At 32.8% G+C, this 22,352-nt stretch overlaps 2 protein-coding genes across 2 annotated transcripts; both read left to right on the top strand.

The window, feature by feature from the left end:
• The first annotated feature begins 250 nt into the window (after positions 1-250).
• LOC129298981 (peptide methionine sulfoxide reductase B5-like) lies at positions 251-4,011 on the top strand. Its single transcript, XM_054937420.1, has 3 exons — positions 251-601; positions 2,545-2,701; positions 3,406-4,011. The coding sequence occupies exons 1-3, from the start codon at positions 279-281 to the stop codon at positions 3,559-3,561; spliced, it is 636 nt and encodes a 211-aa protein (XP_054793395.1). The 5' UTR covers positions 251-278; the 3' UTR covers positions 3,562-4,011.
• A 3,641-nt stretch (positions 4,012-7,652) lies between these two features.
• On the top strand, positions 7,653-21,548 carry LOC129298982 (K(+) efflux antiporter 3, chloroplastic-like). The gene is given in 21 exon segments (XM_054937421.1): positions 7,653-7,827; positions 7,946-8,000; positions 8,584-8,976; positions 9,759-9,860; positions 10,548-10,628; positions 10,895-10,958; positions 10,961-10,995; positions 11,818-11,895; positions 12,721-12,789; positions 12,981-13,031; positions 15,174-15,287; positions 15,397-15,498; positions 15,601-15,735; positions 17,599-17,780; positions 17,879-18,014; positions 18,393-18,464; positions 18,546-18,647; positions 19,121-19,282; positions 19,580-19,669; positions 19,776-19,937; positions 21,040-21,548. Coding segments are annotated over 20 exon segments (2,460 nt in total). The 5' UTR covers positions 7,653-7,827; positions 7,946-7,964; the 3' UTR covers positions 21,334-21,548.
• Positions 21,549-22,352: the final 804 nt, after the last annotated feature.

The raw sequence follows: 22,352 nt of genomic DNA, 5'->3' as shown, positions 1-22,352 counted from the left end.
TTTCAGTGTCTATTAGGACCGAATTTTAAAGCCTGATTTTTCTATAAGTATCATTTTTTTAAATTTAGATTTTTATAACAATGAATTTAGATTGATAGTCCGTGAAACTCAATCCTTATTTTTAATTTACTTTGAAGTTTTTCTTTTCTTCTCTTTTTTTGCTTTTTAAATAAAACAAATGAAGGCTCTAGATTAGCGATCACGACCATGAATCCTCCAAAAGGAAAGCGTAACCCCCTAATCTTTCGCTCCTCGTCACTCTATAATAACAATACAAGATGGGCTTCAATAGTATTCTCAGACTCTCACCTCTTTCCTCTTCCAATTCCATTGTACTCCTTAACCCCGGAACCACACATACCTTCTTCTCTACCCTCCGTCGTCCTCTTCATTCTTATCCTAATCGTCGTCCTACTTCACTGTTCAATACTCACTCCAACATCTTCTCGTCGAAGCCCATCATTATCCCCGCACTTAAGCGTGGTTTTCGTGGTGGAATTGTGGCCATGGCTGCTCCTGGGTCTGTTCAGAAATCGGAGGAAGAGTGGCGGGCTGTTCTCTCCCCTGAACAGTTTAATATTCTCAGACAAAAGGGCACTGAGTAAGATTATCTTCCCCATTGGGATAGCATGGATTATGCTAATTTGCTGGTTTAATGTGTTTGGATTTTTTTTTCTTTCTTTGTTTTGAGTTGAATTGAAGATTTTTGAAATTTCGATGGACTTTTTCGTTAATTCGGGTTAATTTTGAGAATGAACGTATGATTAAGATTAAGAGATTGCTTTTCAGTGACTAATTTCGGAATTAAGGCGTTTTACTTGCTTTTATTATTTTTACTTATGGAGATTATGATTCAGGGAAGACAGATAAACAGAGATTTAACCTTCGGCTATGTTTGATCTTCAAAACTTAATGTCCAATTTTGAGTTATATATTGTGTTAAGAAGATGGAGGTGTCCCAATCGACGGTGATGAAGAAGTGTTTTACTCTAAGAAAACTCGCAGGCTACGTAAAAGAGGATTTTCTTTCAACTTCCAGATTGATAGTTACATTAGTTTCTTTACATGAATTAGTATCTGGATTAATCATTTATGACTACGATGCTACTTTTGCTTTTGTTTTGTTTTTTTCTTTCTTTAACATAAGAAAGGTAGAATTACTAGTTCATTGTCCCGTATATGACACCATACTGATACTGTTCTCTACGAGAAACATTCGAATCTGTGGAAACCTTGGCACATTTTCTTAAACGAGAAATTGTGGAGAATACTCTTAGGGGAACACCTTTTTTTTTTTTTTTTGGGGGGGGTGTTATTTTGCATAGAATGAAATGAAGTGGCACAACCAAGAAACTCAAGCCATTGTTTGGAAGAATTGTTTAGGAGGGAGAGGAACATCCTAAACCCAATTTTTCTCATCCCGAACTTGGAGGTCAAGGATGGAATGATGGGGGAATAAATATTCAATTACAAGAATACTTCTACACCTGTAAGATGAAAATGTATATTTTCACTTCCAAAACAAAGCTCCCCTCTCTGACTCTTTCAGTTGCCATCACCACCTCTTCCCCTCTTCAACTTCTAGTTTGGTCAATGCTTGCCGAGAAAACTAGTGAGAGCGAATATGCATTTTGTAATTTGTTGAACCGTTTCATTGGAATCTAGATATGAATGAGTACTTAGTTTTAAGTCGATTGGATCATACATTTAGAAGGCAGCATCCCATCCCATGATGGTCTGGAGATGATTTACCCACTAAAGGTGTATGAGGAAGTGGAGAAGCTCCACGAGTTCTGCATTAATATTCAATCAAAGAGTATAGTGTTGAGAAATTTGATTTAGCCTTGCATGGAAGCGACCTATTCTTTGGTCAAGCCCTGATACTCCTTTAATTACAGTGGAATGAACATAATTCACCATTGTATTCCACTCCGTTCTAGTAATGAATATCCCATCCCATCCGATCCCATCTTATAATCCCAAACACTTTCTAGGGCTTCATAAAAGTGGCCTTCTGTTCTCTAATCATCCTTGTAAGATGTGGTTTACTTGCCTTCTAGTTTTTCCACTTACGTGCAACATCTTGTCTTGTCACTTTGATTTCTGAGTCATGAGTAATTTATATAGTCATTTGGTACGCAGAATACAATAGAAATGAAAGCAAAGATAATTGAAATAAAAGTAATTATATGTATAGCAAATATATCTGCTGTCTTTGCATAAAAACGATACTAAAAAGTTGAAATAAAAGTAATTATATGTATAGCAAATATATCTGCTGTCTTTACATAAAAATGATAATAAAAAGGGGCAATTGCTGTCAAATGATAATGATATAAGTAACATTATATATATATATATATATATATATATATTACTTTTGTGCAATAAAAGTAGTTTTGAAATGGTTCAACCAGATGGGGCCGAATAGAGGGGAAATGAATGAGAAGATATGGAAATAATTTGCCAACTTGAATAGGTGATAATACTCGAGATGGGTAATTAGCCTTCATGTTATCAAGAAGATGGTTTTGTATTATGCAGGTATCCAGGAACAGGAGAATATGACAAGTTCTTTGATGAGGGAATCTACAACTGTGCAGGTTGTGGCACTCCTCTCTACAAGTCCACAACGAAATTTAATTCTGGGTGTGGCTGGCCCGCCTTCTATGAGGGTCTTCCAGGAGCCATAAATCGCACGGTGAGTTAACCCTTTTTCTGGTTTGCCCTCTTTGCCTTTGCTGTTATGTTTATGGCCTCATTGCTCTTTCAGCCCCTCTAGTTTTATAAATGAAGCAATTTAATCGTACTTTCAATGAGAGCAGTCTATTGGAAGCTCAAGTTTTTGTTTAACCTGGTCAAGTAGAGCAATGCTTTTCTTATAGCTGTTACTTGTTTATTTATCAGAGCTATTTTGTCTCTCTTTCTAATTATTAAATTAAAGCAACTAAAATTATTAAAAATACTAATTAAAATATGGTGGTTTTAAATTTTCACTATGCCTCAAAATTGCAGTAACAGTGGTAAAGATTGATCTAAGGTAACATTTACAATAGAGGTAATGAAACTTTTGGTCCTTTAACATTTGCCTCTATTATTAATTTAGTCCCAGAATTTTAATGTTTACTAATCAAGTCTCTAAAGATTCATGACCATACACAATTAATCTTTATGGTCTAAAAGGGAAATAACATTACTGGGATTAATTGTGTATGGTTATGAAACTTTAAATATTTGATTGATAAATATTGAACTTCTGGAGTTAAATCAAAAACTGAAGCAAACTTAAAGGATCAAAAGTTTCATTGCCCCTTTATAATATACAGAATGTCTACATGTGTGATTGTTAAATTGGGGAAGCAATTGAGGCTGATGGGATTGTGATGTTTTGAATGCATGGAACAGCCGGACCCAGATGGAAGGAGGATAGAGATAACATGTGCAGCATGTGGGGGACATCTGGGTCATGTTTTTAAAAATGAAGGATTCCGAACTCCTACCAATGAACGCCACTGTGTGAATAGCATTTCGCTCAAGTTTGTACCCGCCAATTCTTCTTAATGTTCTCAGCCATATGTATCACCAATGCGTGCTCTAAATTCCATAAGATGATTATGCAATGTATTCAGACTGCAACTTAGCTCCATTGACTAATGACTCCCTACATGGTTTTGAATGAGCTGATTCTTAGTATAAATGAGCTGTTCTTGCAGTTCATAGTTGAGTATGTGTCAGATTCAGATGTAAGTATCTTTCCCCAGGGGTGTGTGTGTGTGTGTGTGTTTTTTTTTTTTTTTAAAAAAATATTTTATTTATCTTTTGTAATAATAAGATTATAGTACTTAGTTTTGTAATGAATTTGTGAATGTTGCAAAAGGATGACAAACCTCCTTTTCTGAGGGGCTTCCATGCTTAAGACAGGGAGTAGTGGCCATTTGCATATACATGTAGACAAGTATTTGTTGTATTCCAAAAACTATTAGAAGGACACCAAAATTATATTTCTCTCTACTTGCAGTCGCACAACTTGGCAACTATACTTCATAGATTGGATTCAACTTCTTTATAATTTATCGGAAAAACATGAGTTTAGGTTTTTATATTTTGTTTGCATTTTGTTATTAGTCTTGTATTATTATTCCAATGTTTTTGGTCCCCGTATTTTTGTTTTTCATTGTTATTAGGAACTAATAATAAAACATGAGCAAAGACTTAAAACAATAAAAAACAAAAGTATAGGGACTAAAAATATTAGAATAATAATACATAGACTAATAACAAAACACGAGTAGTAAGTGCAAGGATTTAAAGTTATGTTTTTCCTAATTTATAACTAGTATGATTTTTTGTGATGATATAACTTTTAGTCCCTAACTTTTTTTCAATTATTGATTTATTCGTTGAATTTTGACTCAATGCAACTTAAGCTTTTAGTATATGAAATTAAGATATTATAGAGATTAAGTTATATTGAGTCAACTTATTATGAGGAGTGAGTTATTCTTAGTCAAAAGATTATAGGGATTGAGTTTGTTATGTGTTGAAATGTAAGAATACAAATGATAATTGAGAAAAAGATTGAGGAATTAAAATTTATATTTTCTCTAGTTTTCTAATAAAATTTTTATGGAAAGACATATTTCCTTATGTACTCTCTTCAATCCCTGTTATAGGGAAATTTTTTTAAAATTCTTTGATTCCTAATATAAGACATATGAAGAGTTATTTATTATTATTTTAAAATTTTATTTATGATAAAATGGGTTAATGAGCAAAATAAATTTTAAAGTATTGTATGAAAAGCATTTTGGACTTTAAACTTTTAAATATGCAAAATGAATTATAAACTTTTAAATTTATAATAAATTTAACCCCATCATTAATTGCTAATTAACGTCACTATTGCTCACTTAGTAAGGCCTAGTTTCTTGTTGATGTATCATTTTTTAATTAGCATCATAGATATTAAATTATTGTACAAGTAGCATCCTAGATTATAAACTTTGAAATTCAGAGCAAATTATTCCCACCATTTATGTATAGAACGTTAGCTATTATATAAATTAAATTAATTTTAGTGTGGTTCGCTAGCCTTAGTGTGGTCCATTAAGGTGAATGCATTGTTTGTTACGGCAAACGACCTATAATTTTATGAAATGATATTTTTTCTTTTTTGTTGTTGCAATGTTTGCAAACAATTGGTATCTTATGTTTCCATATACTCAATAACTCTGATTTAATTTTATTTTGAATAATGCTTATTTATTTAATGGTGAAAATTTAGGATCCCATTTAAAAAGAAGTTTAAGATTTGAATTAATCGGTTCATTTTGGTTTGAAATCTGTTGATAAAATTGTTAGCTTTTGCATCGATTGTTTGTAAAATCTTTTGATATTTAAACTTTTTTTCAAATAGAATCTCAAATTTTTATCATTAAATAAATACATATTATTCAAAATAAGATTAAATCAAAGTTTAGGGTATATAGAAACATGATATACCGATTGTTTGAAAAACATTGTAAAAAAAGGATAAAAACATTATTTCACAAAATTATGGGTCATTTACTACGGCCAATGATGCACTCATTGGACCATGTTGAGCTTAGTTTAGTCTACATAATAGTTAACATTTTACATATAAATGTTAAAAGTAATTTGCTCTAAACTTCAAAGTTCAAGGTCAATGATGCTACTTTTGTAATAGTTTAGAGCTTGTGGTGCTAATTAAAAATGCCACATCAGCAAGCGACTGTCATATTAGCATTTTAACTAGGCCTTATTGAGTGAACAATAATGGCATTAATCAGCATTTAACGGTGGGGTTTGATTTATTATGAATTTAAAAATTTAGGATATATTTTGAACATTTTAAGAGTTTATGGTTCAGAGCGCTTTTCACACAATACTTTAAGGTTCATTTTGCTCATTAATCTTTATAAATTTAATTTTATAGTTCATTGTATACTATGCATGTTTTTATTTTTAATAAGGATAAAGTTGATTTTTTTTATTTTAAGACATTTAATTTAATAAGTTAACTGTCATTCTTAGATTCTAGTGAAGAAGTTGAAAGTATTTTATAATAAGAATAGAGAATATTTGCACATGGTTTAAGATAAATAATACTATTTATAACTTATAAACAGTGCATTTGCTCATTGGTTTAGCTATTATAATATCTTCTAGGCCAGTGTTTAACTACTCTAATATAAAGGATTCACATTTTAAAAGAATAAAAAATTAATTATTTGGTTCCTATAATTTTAATTTAGTTAAAAGAATTTTTTAATTTTAAATTAATATAATTTAAATTTTATAATTTTAGTCATTTAAAATGTTGGTTCCTATACTGTAAAAAATAAAATTATAAAAACTAAAATTATTTCTTGAAACTTAGGGACTAAAGTTTTTAAATAAATAAGACCAGCACTTTGGCATTAAATCATGCTGTTGAATGACAATTTTTAACAAACTATTTTGTTATATATAAAAAAATTATAATTTTAAATTTAATTTATTTTTTTAAAAATATAACTTTTGGTCTTTCAACTTTTTCTTAATTATTAATCAAATCCCTAAACTTTAACTTGAAATAACTTTTTATAATTTCTTAATTTAAAATAATTCAGTCCCTATAATTTCTTGACTCGGCATACTCAATTCTATAATTCCTTAATTTAGTATATCTCAATGATTGAGTTGTACTAAGTCAAAGTTTAAGAATTAAATTGATAATTGAAGAAAAAATTTTGAGATAAAAAATTATATTATTTTTTTATTATTATTCTTATATAAATTATAAATAAATAAAATTTTGAATACATAATTTTAATGTAAGATGAATTATATGGAAATTACAGTTATAATTTCTAAATTTTATCAATATATAGTAGATAATATCATATAATAAATTATAAATACTCAATAGTAACCCATATAACATAACATATATGGAGCTGCATTACCCATAGCCATAGTGCGGCTTATTTAAAAATAATATATATATATATATATTTTAAAAATTAAATATTTTCAATAGATAAAAAATTTACTCTTACAAGCTCCGGAAGAATTTTGAGGTTGTGTGAAAACTATTTTTATTTTATTATTTTAAAAATTAATATTTCATAAAATATTTTTAAAAAATAAATAATTAAAAAGATTTTTTTCCCAATTTCCTTTATTTTTTTAGAATAATAATCTCAAAGAACTTAAAAATTTTAGTAAAAAAAAAAACTTAAAAGATATATTTTTTATTCTCTAAAATAATATTAAATTTTTTTATTCTTCAAAATATTTTTTAAAAATACATTGTTAAATAATTTTTTTTTTTATTTTTTTAAGAAGATAAAATTGTTGCTAAAGTAGGTTGCCAAACATGAAGTTCATCTTTCATCGGCCAAACCCAAACATTATCTACCCATACGCATATGTATTTTTCAGTACGTCTATATGTACATCATGTATACTTTTTTTTTGGGCAAGGTACTTTATCTATTTCCTTACCCGATAATCACATGTTGAACGTAACCACACGGCCACGTTGGCATTACGTAGCTCTCTCTTCAAAATTCCCTCTTGATTTCTCATCCATGATTATCATTTATCCTCACCACCGTAGCTAGACGTTAAAAAAATAACAATAAAAATAACTTCAATTGATACCCACAAGTTTCATTCGCTCCACACATAATTCAGCCAACTCATTTCTGCAACGCTTTCACTTTCTGCAAAATTTCCAAGTCTTTCGCTGCTTGCGCGTGTTCACTTATCATCCTCACTTTCGGGGTTGGATATTTTTGCCCCTTGGCTTGGCTCTGCAAGGTAGGGATAGTCAAATCAAGAGTTCAAAATTTAGCTCAAATATCCTCAAATATCAAGCTAGGTATCGATAAGTGAAGCAATGGCTTACAAATGAGCTTCTTCCCGTGGTGTTTTATAGCTTGGTGAGCATTATCAATATGACAGGGTCACTAGCTTACTGCCGAAGCTTCAAGGTACCATCTTCAATATTGTTATTCACTCTGTTTGTGGGCTTTCTTGAATTAGTTTGTTCTTAATGTAGATGTGTGTTTCTTGTGATTTTGTTATTATAAGGAGCAGTGACATTTTTCTCCATGTTTCTTTTTGTTCCCTTCGATGGAATGGTCAAAAGGGGAAGAATGGAAATTAAAGACTTTTTAACTTTAAAGTATTTTCTTCATCTAATTGTATATTCAAATTTAATTTGAATGAACTATATTTTGTTTCCTCGAGAAACCGCTATTGATATTTGTAAACTTTTAAATATGAACTTGTTGCTTAATGCGGATATTGTTAGTTTGGTTTTAAACGTTGTGGTTAATACGTAGAAATGGAGTTGTTGAGTTTTTGCTATTACACGGTAGAGTTTCAATTCCAATAGTGCCCTTTTAAGGAAATGAGAAACAAAGGAAAATTTTAAACTTAGAAAACTGCTACTTAGTTCATGTGTATTCAAGTAAAAGTTGTATGTAAATTGCCAAATATGAACTTGATGCTTAATGTGCACAGTTGAATAGTTGCTGGGCATTCTAACATTTTCATGGAATTTCCATGCAGGGCTATGATAGTACCAAGCAGAAGAGTCCAAATTGGGCACACAATCATGCTATTTCGCCAATTTGTAGAAATTCTGTTTTCATGATGTATTCAGATAACAAACCAGGGCCACCACTATTATCCAACCGAGTTAATCACAGGATAACTTATAGAATTTCTGTGTCAGAAAATTGTTTTGAGAACACAAATTCCTTTCCTTCCTCATTCTCTTGTTGGAAAGGGTTCTACTTCTCTAAGTACCGGCCTGTCCATTGGGAGCGGTTGCGAACCAATGTGGCATATGATGTTGCTGGCGCTATTGAAGTCATCAATGATCTAGGATTGGATACCCTTACATTCTTGGCCGTGACTGTCTTAATTGTACCCACATTCAAATTAATTAGAGCTAGTCCTGTAAGTATTTCTTGGTCTTTTATTTATTTTTTCTTAATAAATTCTGCTCTATAAAATTTCGTATTCTTATTTGTTAGAATTGTATCACTTAATCTGCAGTATTCATGCATATGAATTCCCCGTTGATTTTACCACTTCTTTATTTTTGGCTGACAATTTTACCAGTTCAAATGTTTGGCAAATGGCATAGACACAGAGAACAGAAAGATGCATGACTTTATTCTTAATGATTAGCAGCATAATTTGGGGACTGGAATTTACAATTTGCAGAAAATTCTATAACTTATTTGGTAACTGAACATGTTAATCTACATGGCCTACTGGACTGGAGATATTATGCTTTTTCTTTATTATCTAGTATCTAATGTTCTCGTGCATGACTTCGTTTTTTTCACTATTACATTTGACATCATTAGATGAACTAGTGAAATTATGTTCATATACCTTGAAGTTGAAATCACTGTTCTACACTATGTAATTCAAAGCATTTAGGTTAGGAGTCAATGTAAACTAATGAATTTAATGTTGTCGTTAGTTTATGCTTCTGCTGAAAATGAGCATTCCTTTTATACAAAAAAGTTGCTTAGTGCATAGAAACATATGTCAAAATTAACAAAATATTCATCATCATATATGCTTCAGAATTCAAATATGATATAGCAGTAATAATTAGTTGAAAATTTATGTGTATGTGTGTGGAATTTTGGCTTAGTACATGTAGTCAATTTTGTTTATATACCATATTGTATTTATAACTGAAAAAAATATGATTTCTGTTTCAGATTCTTGGCTTCTTCTTTGCTGGAGTTGTACTCAATCAGTTTGGTTTAATTAGAAACCTAACAGATGTTAAAGTTTTGTCTGAATGGGGCATCCTTTTCTTGGTAAGATAAATCTGAGCTTCATTGTTATTGTTTATTTTAATTAATTGTTATCATAAACTTAAATGCTGAATTCATGATACATACAACAAGTAAAGCACGCTATGGTACATGGGAACTGATGTTAAAAATACAAAGTGAAGTCAATATCCAGTTATTTTCATTTTCTGTTCTATGTCCTTGTGGGTGTTGGAACATGGATTCAATATAGACACCACGGTGAACTTTTAATAATTTCCTTTTACTAGGTGTCTTATAGAGGCTTATCCTGTGGAAGTAGTCATGCATAATTTATGTAGCCTATATCAAAAGATATAGCTTCTATGAAAGTCTATGTGCTTCTGCGTGAATTTCATGTGCTTCAGCTTGAATTTCCATTTAAATTAATCAATTAATTTTCTTCACAAGCCCTGTAACTCAGTCATTGATATGAAGTAGTTTCTTTGTTTTTTGGCCCCCCCGTTTTTTTTTTGGGTTTTGAAATCATGATGTTAACACCTTTGGTGTCATGTTAATATGGCGTTTGAAAGGTAGCATGCATGTGGAAATATAACTGGAGGTAAAGAAGGTTCTGTAAACCTTAGACATGACTATGAATATATCAACCTTTATTCTTGTCATGGTGATAGTTTAAAAAAATTCCTAATAACAATGGATTATTATGCTAAAGTGTTGCATATTTCTTTTCAGCTGTTTGAGATGGGTTTAGAGCTTTCACTTGGACGTCTGAAAGCTCTTGCTAAATATGCCTTTGGAATGGGATTGGCTCAGGTATGTATGATGCTTTTGGGGTGTCAATGAGCATGCATAAAGATTTTCTGTAGCTATTCCATCGAAGTCATTTATTGTTTAGGGATTGAATTCTTATACATTTTCTCTTTATCATAGATGAAGAATTTGATATTGATTTATTATTTAGTTCATGCATTCTTTATGATTGTCTTAGAAACTGGAAGGAAACTACTAGTTCATTTAGTAACCCTTGTTAGATTTCCATTTTTGTCCTTATTTTGTTTTTGGTTAAAACTCATTTGAAGGTTGCATTATCTACTCTAGCATTCACTGCTTTTGAACTTCCACCAAATGGAGCTATTGGTACAAAATTTTGGAGTTCCTTTTCCACTCAAGGCCTGATCTGGTAAGATCTTTATGTCTATTGTGTCTCTATTTCCTAATAAAATATCCTTACTTCACTAAAATACCAAATAATTTAGGGATATTTGAGTCATTTCTGTATTAAAACAGTCAATGGAATGGTTTTTAGTTCATTTTCCTATACCCCACTAAAGCAAGACTGTGGTAGAAATGACCTAAATGCCCATACACACTTATGTATGACTAATTTAACTGATTTGATGGTTGCAAGTCAGCGTGTTGTGTAACAATGTGCTATCTTGGGTTCCTTTATATGCCTTGCCTCTTTCTCATTAGACAACTCAAGGCAACCCTTGGGAGACATTTTTTAGATGACTCACATCATGTTTTGTCACTACATTGTGGGTACATGAAACTGTGGCAAGTAGACCCATTAGATGCATTGGTGATCTGTGCAAGCTTCAAGGGTGGACTAATAGGCTTTGATTTCATGTTGTTAAGAGTTATAGAAACTATTCTCAGTCCCTTACTATTTAGGTCAAGTGGTTCGCTTGACATTGTACTTGATTCTAGTTGACAATATGTGCGCTATTTTTGCATCTTGATTAGCTTATTTTTCCATCCTTTCTTTTCTTTATTATTTTGCCATAAAACAAAGATTTGAGAGTGTACCATGAGGGGACATGCTGTGTTCTTTTATGAAATTTCCTGTGCTTTAATTTTTTCAGTTGAGGGGTTTCTGTCAGCTTGAATAATTATGTTGCAATAGAGCTAATTTTGAAGTTGGAATTCAAATTTACATCTTGAAAGAAAAGGTTTTGTATTCAAAGTAGTTTGTTCTGCTGGTTTAATTTTTTGTTTGTAGGTGAACATCAGGAGCGTCGATGAAGCTGTAGTGATTGGTGCTGCTCTCTCTCTCTCATCTTCTGCATTTGTTCTGCAGGTAATTTTGTTATGAACCTCTATGCAAGCTGTTCTGAAAAAAGTAAGTGCCTGACATTTTATTTTATTGTTATATCCAAGCTATAGTAATTGTGCTTGTATTTTGCATTTTATATTATGCATTCTGCAAGCATCTTGTTTTCTTACCTTTAACTTTCATTCATCAATACTCAGAGCTTTTAAAAAGCAGAAAACTCCCATGATGGTGAGCAAAAGGAAAACAGGGGCTCTACTGTTAGCAACGAGAAAAATTAACAAGACTATTGAAGTATTTTTGATGGAGGCAAAACTAGAGAGGGTTATTTTGCTTGAGTAATGTGAACAAGCACATCCTTCATTTTATGTAATTATATTGACATGTTTACCTTTTGGCATTGCATCTATTTCATTATAAAAGTGTCTCAATAGGAATACCAGTAATTCTGGTTTTCATTTGCATTATAATACAACCAAAATATATAGATGATTTAGAAGCTAAAATTCTTCGAGTTTTTCTCTCCCTGACTCCCTCTTTATGCTCTATCTTGAAATAATTGGTTCTTTGAAAATAATATCCCTTTGTTTTTAATCTTTGCATCAATTTCCCCACTATGCCTACAGTTTCAGGACGGTTGTTTTTCTTTGGCGAGCAATTTGTTTGCATATCACCTCTATGCGGCCAATTCAGTTATATACTATTGCTTGCTCCACTGTATAGTGTTTATTGAAAGAAAATTATGGTAAAAATAACAAATCTGCTACATGTAGTGGTTCTAGTTGAGTGATAAACAGAAATATTTATGATAATAATTTGGCTAGCTTGCTTACCGAGTGTGTATAAATCTAGCTTCTTGCAGAGAAAGGTGAACTTCCTACAAGATTTGGTTCAGCAACTCTTGGGATACTTCTTATGCAGGTTTTATTCTCACATCTTTGCTTGACTTCATTGTCTTTGTCAATTTACTATGTAGCAGATAGACATCCTTTAATATGTTATAGCTTACCTGTTGATTATTTGCCGGTATACCATTCTAGATTGACCTGAGAAATAAGATTTTAGAACGGACACAAGTTAATTCTGTCCCCATTTCTGTCTGTTATCTGCAGGACATAGCTGTTGTCCCACTCTTGGTCATTCTTCCAATACTAGAGAGCCAGGTGAGATGTTAAGTGTGAATACATTTAAAACTGTTGTACCTATAACAACCAATTTTTTCTTAAGTTCTGTTTTTTCGCCTCTGTAGTATAAGAAGAACTGTTTTAAAAGCCAACATTTGTGTAACAATGAGGAAAATTGGGAGAGGTACCGTATGACTAAGAAGGAAATTAAGAGAGCTGTGGGTGAAGCTCGTTCTAAAAGTTTGAAGAATTTTATAAGGCCTTGAGACGAAGGAAGGAGAGCGAAATATTATAAGATTGCCAAGAGTAGGAAAGAAAATCAAGAGATCTAGAACAGGTAAGGTGTATTAAGGATGAAGAGGGAAGAACTTTAGTTACAGATGATAAAATTAAAAATAGATGGGAGACTTACTTTTCTAAATTTTTCAATGATGGAGAGGGTTCATCTAGTAACTTGGAGGATTTAGTAAACTGGTGAAGGAAACAAAATGGAAGTCATTCTATCGAATAATACGTAATAAGGAGGTAAAGGAAGCTCTTAAGAAAATGGCAAATGGTAGAGCCAACGGACCTGATTGTATATCTATCGAAGCATGGAAATGTTTAGGTGAAGAAGGGGTGAGATGGTTAACTAAATTATTTAATGTGATTTTACGATCCAAGAAAATGCCTGATGAGTGGAAGAGAAGTACATTAATTACTATTTATAAAAATAAAGGAGATATTCAGAATTGTACTAACTATAGAGGGATTAAACTCATGAGCCACACAATGAAATTGTGGGAGAAAGTAATTGAGCACAGGTTGAGATTGGAGATAAGTATTTCTGAGAATCAGTTTGGTTTTATGCCAGGTAGATCAACTACAGAGGCGATTTATCTACTAAGGGGATTATGGAAAAGTATCGTTGTAAAATAAAGATCTACACATGGTTTTTATTGATTTGGAAAAAGCTTATGACCGTATACCAAGAGAAGTGCTTTGGAAATTAGAAAAAAAGGGAGTACGGATTGCTTATATTAAAGCCATACAAGATATGTATGAGGGGGTAAAAACTAGTATAAGAACGCCTAGTGGTCAAACAAAGAATTTTCCTATAAAGATTGGACTACATCAGGGATCATTTCTGAGTCTTTATTTGTTCAACTTGATCTTAAATGTTTTTGACGGAACATATTCAAGGGGAAATTCGAAATGTATGCTCTTCGCGATGATATAGTTCTTATAGCAGAGACAAGAGAAGAGGTTAATTGCAAACTTGAGTTATGAGGAGGACATTGGAGTCGAAAGGTTTTCGTCTGAGTAGAAGTAAGACGGAATATTTATATTATAAATTTGGCAAAGGACTATTTGACAATAATTTGGAAGTGAAATTGGGAGATCAAATTATTACCTCAAGTGAAAAAGTTTAGATATTGGGAGCCATTATTCAAAATGATAGCGAAATCAGTGGAGATATTTCACATAGAATTCAAGCTGGATGGTTTAAATTGGAGAAAAGCTAAAGGAGTTATTTGCGATCGTAAGGTGCCTAATAAACTTAAAGGAAAGTTTTATCGCACTGCTATCAGACCGGCAATGTTATATAGTAGTGAATGCTGGACTCTAACGGGACAACAAGAGCATAAAATTGGAGTAAAAGATATGAGAATGTTACGATGGATGTGCGGACATACACTTAAAGATAAAATTCGAAATGAGCACGTACGCGAAAAAGTGAGGGTGGCACCTATTGAGGAAAAAAATAGTAGAAATCAATTGAGATGGTTTGGGCATGTACAAAGAAGACCAAGGGAGGCACCAGTGAGAAGAGTGGAACATATAACTTTGAGTCCGATTAAGAAAGGTAGAGGAAGGCTTAAGAGAGCACTTTTGGAAGTTATTGAACGCGATCTCTTAATTAATAATATTCCTAAAAGCTTGATAAATGATAGAACACAATGGCGTCTTGCAATCCTTGTAGCCAACCCCACCTAGTGGGATAAAGGCTTGTTGTTGTTGTTGTTGTTCTGTTTTTCTTTACTGAAAATTTATTGGTGACTTGAATTTTTTTGGGAGGCAGCTAACAACTATGACCTAATGCCAACTTTGATATTATAAATTCAATCGGTTCTTCTGCTTGTAGATGCATCAATTCATTTATTGATGGTTGACCCCGTTTTTTCTGATTTTTGTATGCAGAATTTGGCTGAGGAAAGTATTTGGCCAATGCTTGCTCAAGAAAGTTTAAAGGCTTTGGGTGGATTGGGTTTATTGTCCCTTGGGGGAAAGTATATTCTTAGAAGAGTTTTTGAGGTCTGTATCATATTCACCCAACAAAGGCATTTAGTTCCCAAAGATGAAAGGAGAAACATTGAAACTCACTTTCATTTATTCGAGGCAGTAAACTGTTGGTTAAACTCAGGTTGTTGCAGATTCAAGGAGCTCAGAGGCTTTTGTTGCTCTATGCTTGCTTACCATAGCTGGGACTTCACTTGTGACACAGAAATTGGGATTTAATGATACGGTCTTGCTTTTTCTTTTTCCCGTTCTAAAATTTTAATTTTGGGATGCATACTGTGTAGTTGAGAATCATTAGTGACAATTGTATGGAAATATCGTAATGCAGCTTGGAGCATTTTTGGCTGGGGCGCTCTTAGCAGAGACAAACTTTAGAACACAGATTGAAGCTGATATAAGACCATTCAGAGGTTTACTTCTTGGGTTATTTTTTCTAACTACAGGGACCTCCATAGATATGCAGGTAATGTCACTATTGCTTGTGGTATACATAAACATAATCAATTCCTTTTCTGTCCTCTTTTGCAGTGTTATTATTAGTTTGGTTTCAGTGTCTGCCTGAATACAAACTTCAACCATCTAATTCACACAAGATGTTGTAGCTATTCATCAGGAACCTTGATGTATGCTAAGTAAAATAGACATTTCACAGTAACGTTGGTATTGATGATTACAATCAATTACAGCTTCAGACCTAACAGTACAGTGCTCTAAACTCACATAAACACTCTACAGATCACAGCACTGGATATTGAGACAGACTACATCACCAAAAGGGCAGCAAAACACCTAATAACAGCACAGGAGGTGCAAATATGGATATAGAATACAGCGGAACCTAGTTTCCATATTAAACAAAAAATAAGTGAATCACGCTCACACATCTACTTCATTGGTTGAAACCAATCAAAACATAGCACCTCAGTACAGTACTTGCAATGAACATAGCAAAAGACAAGAAGAAGCAACAGAAGCTGGCTTTTAGAGAGGCCAGACCTTTCTCCATGTCTTAATCGAAAAGTTTTCCTCCCCCTTCATATGGCAGGTTCCCCTCTTACGTAATCTTTCAATTATTCCCTCTGACTCTTGTTGGTCCATTAGTCTCAGTCCTATTTTCACTGTTTACCTTCTTAAATGAAGTCTTAATGGCAGTGATCGGGTGAGTAGGCTGAGTAACAACATGGTATAGTATATTAGAAGGTTGCTGATAGCCATCGGACTTGGTGTTTGCTTGTCCCTGCACAGATTATGTTTTGTTTATTTTTTATTTCTTTTTGTTCCCTGTTAAATTTATTTTACTGATGTAGTTGGAAAAAAAAACTAGGTATGTTTTCTTTTTATATTAAATTTTGTGAACTTATATTACCTCTTTATTAATGAAAGGAAAGTGATATTTAACGCCTATATGTTATGTTAGGTTATATTTTAACTGATCTTTTAGAAATCGTTTTACTTCGAACAAAAGAGTATTTGTATGAAGTCATGGATGATTATAAAATTGAGTCGTTGTGTATTTATGAACTTGCTTCTTTATTTTCACTGATTTGTATTTGTATATGATAATATGAAATCTACTTTAAGTCTGTCAAATACTTTTTTTCTTGACTTTATACCTTATATATATTGACATATTTTTTACAAATTTTATTGATATTTTAATTTTGTTGATATTTTTAACTTTTGATTTAAATTATCAGTATGCATTGACATATATAAAAATCATGTAGAAAAATAAACTTTTTTTGGCTTTTATTTGCATTTTTCTAATTTTAAAATTTCATATCATTATCTATAATTAGTTATCCAAGTACATTTTCTGATCATAAAATTACTTGTTTAAAAAATTATTTATATTCAATATTAAAGATTAAACAACAAACTAATAATATGTGTGTGTCTATGTATGTGGATAAAATACTATAATGTTGACAACTTTCTTCGAAAATTTGGCCTCCCACATACTTGTTGCTCGCTCCGTCCCTGCTCAGTCCTATCCTCACTGTACATGTTGAATGCCCTGTGTTATAAGATTTTTTGTTTTAATTATTACTTTTGAGGCATGATTATAGACCCTTTTATGCTATCTATTTAACATCCTTCAAACACGCTTGAACGACATTCAGGTGAATTTTCTGTTTTCATGTAATTTGGTGCGTGAATAAATTTCATCTGTTGAAGAATGATTGGTATGATTATTGACTTGCTTTTGGGATGGATTTATGAAATGTGCCCACCCTCTGCGGTGAAATTATACCAAAAAAAAAAATTGGGTTTCCTTTATATATTTTACCTTTTGTTTTGTTTTGTTTGTTTTGCTTTGTTTCAGCTGCTTTTCCGAGAGTGGCCAAATGTACTTTCACTCTTGGCGGGTTTGATTGCCATCAAGACATTGATAATAACAGCAATAGGTCCTCGTGTGGGGCTTACATTGCAAGAAAGTGTAAGAATAGGATTGCTGCTATCCCAAGGGGGTGAGTTTGGATTTGTTGTTTTCTCTTTAGCAAATGGGTGAGTAACGATTCAACTGAATGGCCTCTGATGTCATTGAATAAAGATTATTAAATCTTATGTTAATTAAAAAAATATTTCTGACTTCTTGGATGCAGCCTTGGGGTACTGCCGCTTGAGCTCAACAAACTTCTCATTATTGTTGTTGTATTGTCAATGGCATTAACCCCTTTTCTTAATGAGGCTGGAAGAAGAGCTGCTGAATTTATTGATGCCAAGTTTGATACTGATAATGTATGTTGTTATACCATAATACATAGTTTTGAAAGTTACGCACACACATAACGGTTCATGCATAACATGATTATCAGTAGGCATGTTGGCTTACTGTAGTAGTTGAAATAGAATGTTACATGAGCAATGTAATTTGTAGATACAAAATGGCTAGGTAAAAAAAATTGAAGATATTATGGTACAAAAAGAAGAAATATAGAGTCATCAATGTGAATCAATACATGACGGTGAAATGAGTCTTGCGGCTTCCTGCTAGCATTGCAATGCTTTGTTTTCATTATAGATACCTATTTCTAGAAGAATATGTGGCAGTCTTAGTCTACTTAATGCCATTTTTCACTGCAAGTTAACATTGGCTAAGTACAAAGTCATCTACAGAAAGCTTCTGCGGAGATTAATTTCAATGCTAGCGAACCTGTTGTGATCCTTGGATTTGGGCAAACGGGTCAGGTAGATCAATTAATACATTGTAAGATCTGTCATTTATGTGACCTGTATTCTAAATTTTCTCCTTTTGATTCTGATATGGAGGTCCTTGCCAATTTCCTGTCCATGCCATTAGCTTCAGGAGGAGATAGTGACACAGAAGGATGGCCTTATGTGGCTTTTGATCTTGACCCAACAGTGGTAAAGGTCAGTGTATTTGAATGCTGTGCATGCCTTTTACTATTTGGTGTATGGAAACGTCTTTCTCTATTCTTTTAAAGAAGTTTAATTTCTTTCTTTCTTTCTGTATACTGTTATATTTGATTTTTTAAAATATTCTTTGGAATATAATGCTCCTAGAATTTCCTTACAATGATATTGATTTTTTTTTATGTCCAATAACATTCTTTAGCACCTTCCCCAAGACATGATATATGAAGACAAGTTCTTTTTTTTTTCCCCCTTTTATTAGTGCTATTCTTTATATATAATTTTGCACATATTGCATTAGTATTTCTTCTTCCACCCTCCTTGCCCCTCACCCCATTTTATTTTTTTCACAGATCATGTGCAGAGAATGGGATAACAGAATTATAAGTTGCATTTGACCCTTCTTGTTGTAAATTTGTAATCTTCCTTCTATTTAATGTACTTTTTCTAATCATTGATTTGCTTGGCAGGCGGCCAGAAAACTTGGCTTCCCCACTCTCTATGGGGACGGCTCACGTCCAGCTGTTCTTCAATCTGCTGGCATCTCTTCACCAAAGGCTATCATGGTGATGTACACTGGAAAGAAGAGGGCAATTGAAGCTGTTCGGCAGCTTCGATATACTTTCCCATCAGTAATAATCTCTTCCCTTTCCTATTCCTTTTTCCCAGTTTAGTTTAGTATGTTCTTGTTGATATTTGAAGTAAAGGAATTATGGGATTGCCAATATTCTGGCTTTGATATTTGAAATTTCTGTAATATATCCCATTGTCTCCTTTAAAACTTGGACTGAATGCTTGTTTATCTTCATCTGATTTATTTTCTATTCCTTTTTATTTGATTTGTTTTCGTTTTTTTCTTGTAAACTCTCTTCAACTCTCTTTTTGACTCAGAGGAGTTGCTTTACTCATGATGATATTTCATTTGCCAGATCCCAATCTATGCCAGAGCTCAAGATCTCAAGCATCTCTTAGATCTGAAGCAATCAGGCGCAACAGATGCCATTTTGGAAAATGCTGAGGTACTGTGATTGTTTTTTCCCCTCTCTGCTGATATTTGTGGCTTCAAACAACCGTCCCTCAATCTTTCTTGGACGCTACTAATTATATGTATTTATATCCCTGCAGATAAGCTTACAGCTAGGTTCTAAGCTTTTGAAAGGCCTAGGAATGATGTCTGATGATGTAGCATTTCTAAGTCAGCTCATTCGAGATTCCATGGAGCTACAAGCTCAAGAAGCACTCAACCACTCTGAATATCGTGAATTAGATATACTAAAACCGCTGCAGGTATTCCAAATTTTCTTGAGGAAAAGATTGAAAGAGAATTACGTACAAGTCCCGCAAACACAATTAAATAGCGGTATCAGACCTTGTGGTATTAACTGTGTTGTGGGGGACCTTGAAGTAATTCACCCAAAGATTAAACTATATGAGCCTTGTTTGGTATGAAATGAGAATGGAAAAGGGAATAGAAATGAGAGAGGGAGAGGGAATTTATAGTCTAAAACAAGTTTGGTACTGTTGTGAAAGGGAGATGGAATCACGTTTGGCTGAATGAAGGTGCTATTTTCCTTTTATCTTTTCCCCCCCTTTTTTGAGTGAAGGTACTATGTTTCTTTACCTAAATGAGAGGCTCCCCCCCCCCCCCAAAAAAAAAAATGAGGGAATGGTTATTTCCCAAGGAAACTTGAATGACACACCAAACAAGAGAAAACTTCTTTCCCCTCCCCCATTCTCTTTCTCTGCACATGACTTTGGAAGAGTTTTATTTTAACCTCTAACATGTCTTTTCATATGGAAGTGTGAGATGCTTAAAGCCAAGGCATCTGTTAGCATCCTAATGGATTACGTAGAAGCCTAATCTATCAATAGAGGTTCATGAATGTTATAGTCTCTAATCAAAATGTGAATTTGGCTTGGGTAAAACATGACATGAACGTATGAGCTCTAATCAAGAGATCACGTTGATCATTGAATGTTACTTTTTGCATATTTCGTTATTGCATTACAATGATTATTGGGCAAAAAAAATGGGAGACAAGACTCTTCCATCATTTTCCTTTGCTCTCAGGCATGATGAATTTGTTATTTCGGGGCTTTCAATTAAAATTTTATTTAACCCCAAAACTACTGAACAATTGTCATGGCCACTTGTTTTTCCTTTTGAGTTGATTTCTAGATAACCATGACCTATCCTGTATCATCCATCATTCTTGCTTTGTTCAAAAATTTTCTTACAATCTTCATGGCCATATTGACATGCTACAATAACAAGAAGTCTTATCCCATTAGTGGGCAGTTGGTTACATGAACTACATGACATTATTATGCTCTATCAAATATTGGCATGCTAATATGAGAAAAAAATCCTATATGCTTTTGTTGTAAGGTGAGAGTGGCTGACATGAATGGGGATCACGAACACACATCAACAACTTCCCCAGAATATGAATTTTCAGAAGCGAACCAGACTAATCATGCTATGCTGTCTAGAAATCAGATGGAAATAGACTCTGAAGAAGGGGATTATGAACTCAATCAATCAATGAATTTAGAAGGAAATGGCGTTTTGTATGGCAAACAAGGCACTGAAGAAAGCATGATGGATAGGCCAGAAGATACAGGAGAGAAGAATCTAATGGATCCATCAACACCTGGCCATACAGCCATTGAGGAACCCTAATGCTTCTAGGGCTTCTTCTTCCTTGTAATTTACTTCTCTAACCCAGTAGCTTTGTCTTAAATTCTTTTTGCCAGAGTCTGACATTATATGTATAGGAAGCTTGAGAGTTCTAGGGAGCTTGTTGAACAGGATCTTTAGAGCCCTTCAATTTCAATTCTTTAAAAACCACATAATGTATAGTTATATAACATGATGAAATTAATTACTTCTGATTACATTGCTTTGTATCACCTAAAATAATTGCATAACAGGCAATCTTTTAGCTATTTTATTTTCCTTGTTAAGGGTTAATTCAGAAACTTCTGATCATTTGTTCTTCACATTGTGATAGGGTAACTTTGTTTTGAAATGATAAGTTGTTTGGTTGAAGAGGATCCTCAAATGTTTCATGATGAAGTTAGAGGAAAATGGATTTTGAGCTTTTTTTTAAGAGAAGTATACCATTGTCATTTCTTTTTATACCAATAAAGATGTGATGCAGAAAGAAGGGGCAAAATGTATATGATGTGTAAATTAACAATAAAATAAGAGATGCATTTATTGCACTTCTTCAATGAAGTACTCCTATGGTCTTTTCCTTTTTCTTTTAATAATCAAAAGTTCACGTGAGTTGGAGCTCTGAGGACTCATCAAAGTCAGAATATGCCTTTAGGCTCAATAAATGTTTATAAAGATACTTATAAATCACCCGCTAACAAGGTCCTTATATTAGTAGAAGGATTTGATCCCATGATCTTATGGGTTATGGGTCAAATCCTTACCAACTGGACTAACCTTTGTTATAATACTTCTATGATCTTTGTTATAAGATATTTTTGACTATTTTTCTATATTAGTAAAAACAAAAATATTTCAATTATACCCTTATGCCACGTTTGGTATGTTGGAAATGGAGACATGGAAATGGAATTGCAATTCACATTTTTTTTTGGTTTAGTATGCATGAAATGGATTTTCATATGGAAATGAAATGCATCAAAATAGGTTGAATTGGATTTCATAATAAGATCCATGGAAAT

The sequence above is a fragment of the Prosopis cineraria genome, unplaced genomic scaffold (genome assembly GCF_029017545.1).
Source record: "Prosopis cineraria cultivar Desert tree isolate PC_DT_omini unplaced genomic scaffold, ASM2901754v1 PC987, whole genome shotgun sequence".
Lineage (NCBI taxonomy): Eukaryota > Viridiplantae > Streptophyta > Magnoliopsida > Fabales > Fabaceae > Prosopis > Prosopis cineraria.
The sequence above is the reverse complement of the archived record's forward strand: the minus strand, read 5'-3'. Positions and strand labels throughout refer to the sequence as shown.

Excerpts from the sequence above, each read along its gene's own strand:
- LOC129298981 (XM_054937420.1), top strand. The coding sequence starts at position 279 with ATGGGCTTCAATAGTATTCTCAGACTCTCACCTCTTTCCTCTTCCAAT. Across the intron at positions 602-2,544 it reads CTCAGACAAAAGGGCACTGA|GTATCCAGGAACAGGAGAAT; the intron begins GTAAGATTATCT and ends TGTATTATGCAG. Across the intron at positions 2,702-3,405 it reads CAGGAGCCATAAATCGCACG|CCGGACCCAGATGGAAGGAG; the intron begins GTGAGTTAACCC and ends TGCATGGAACAG.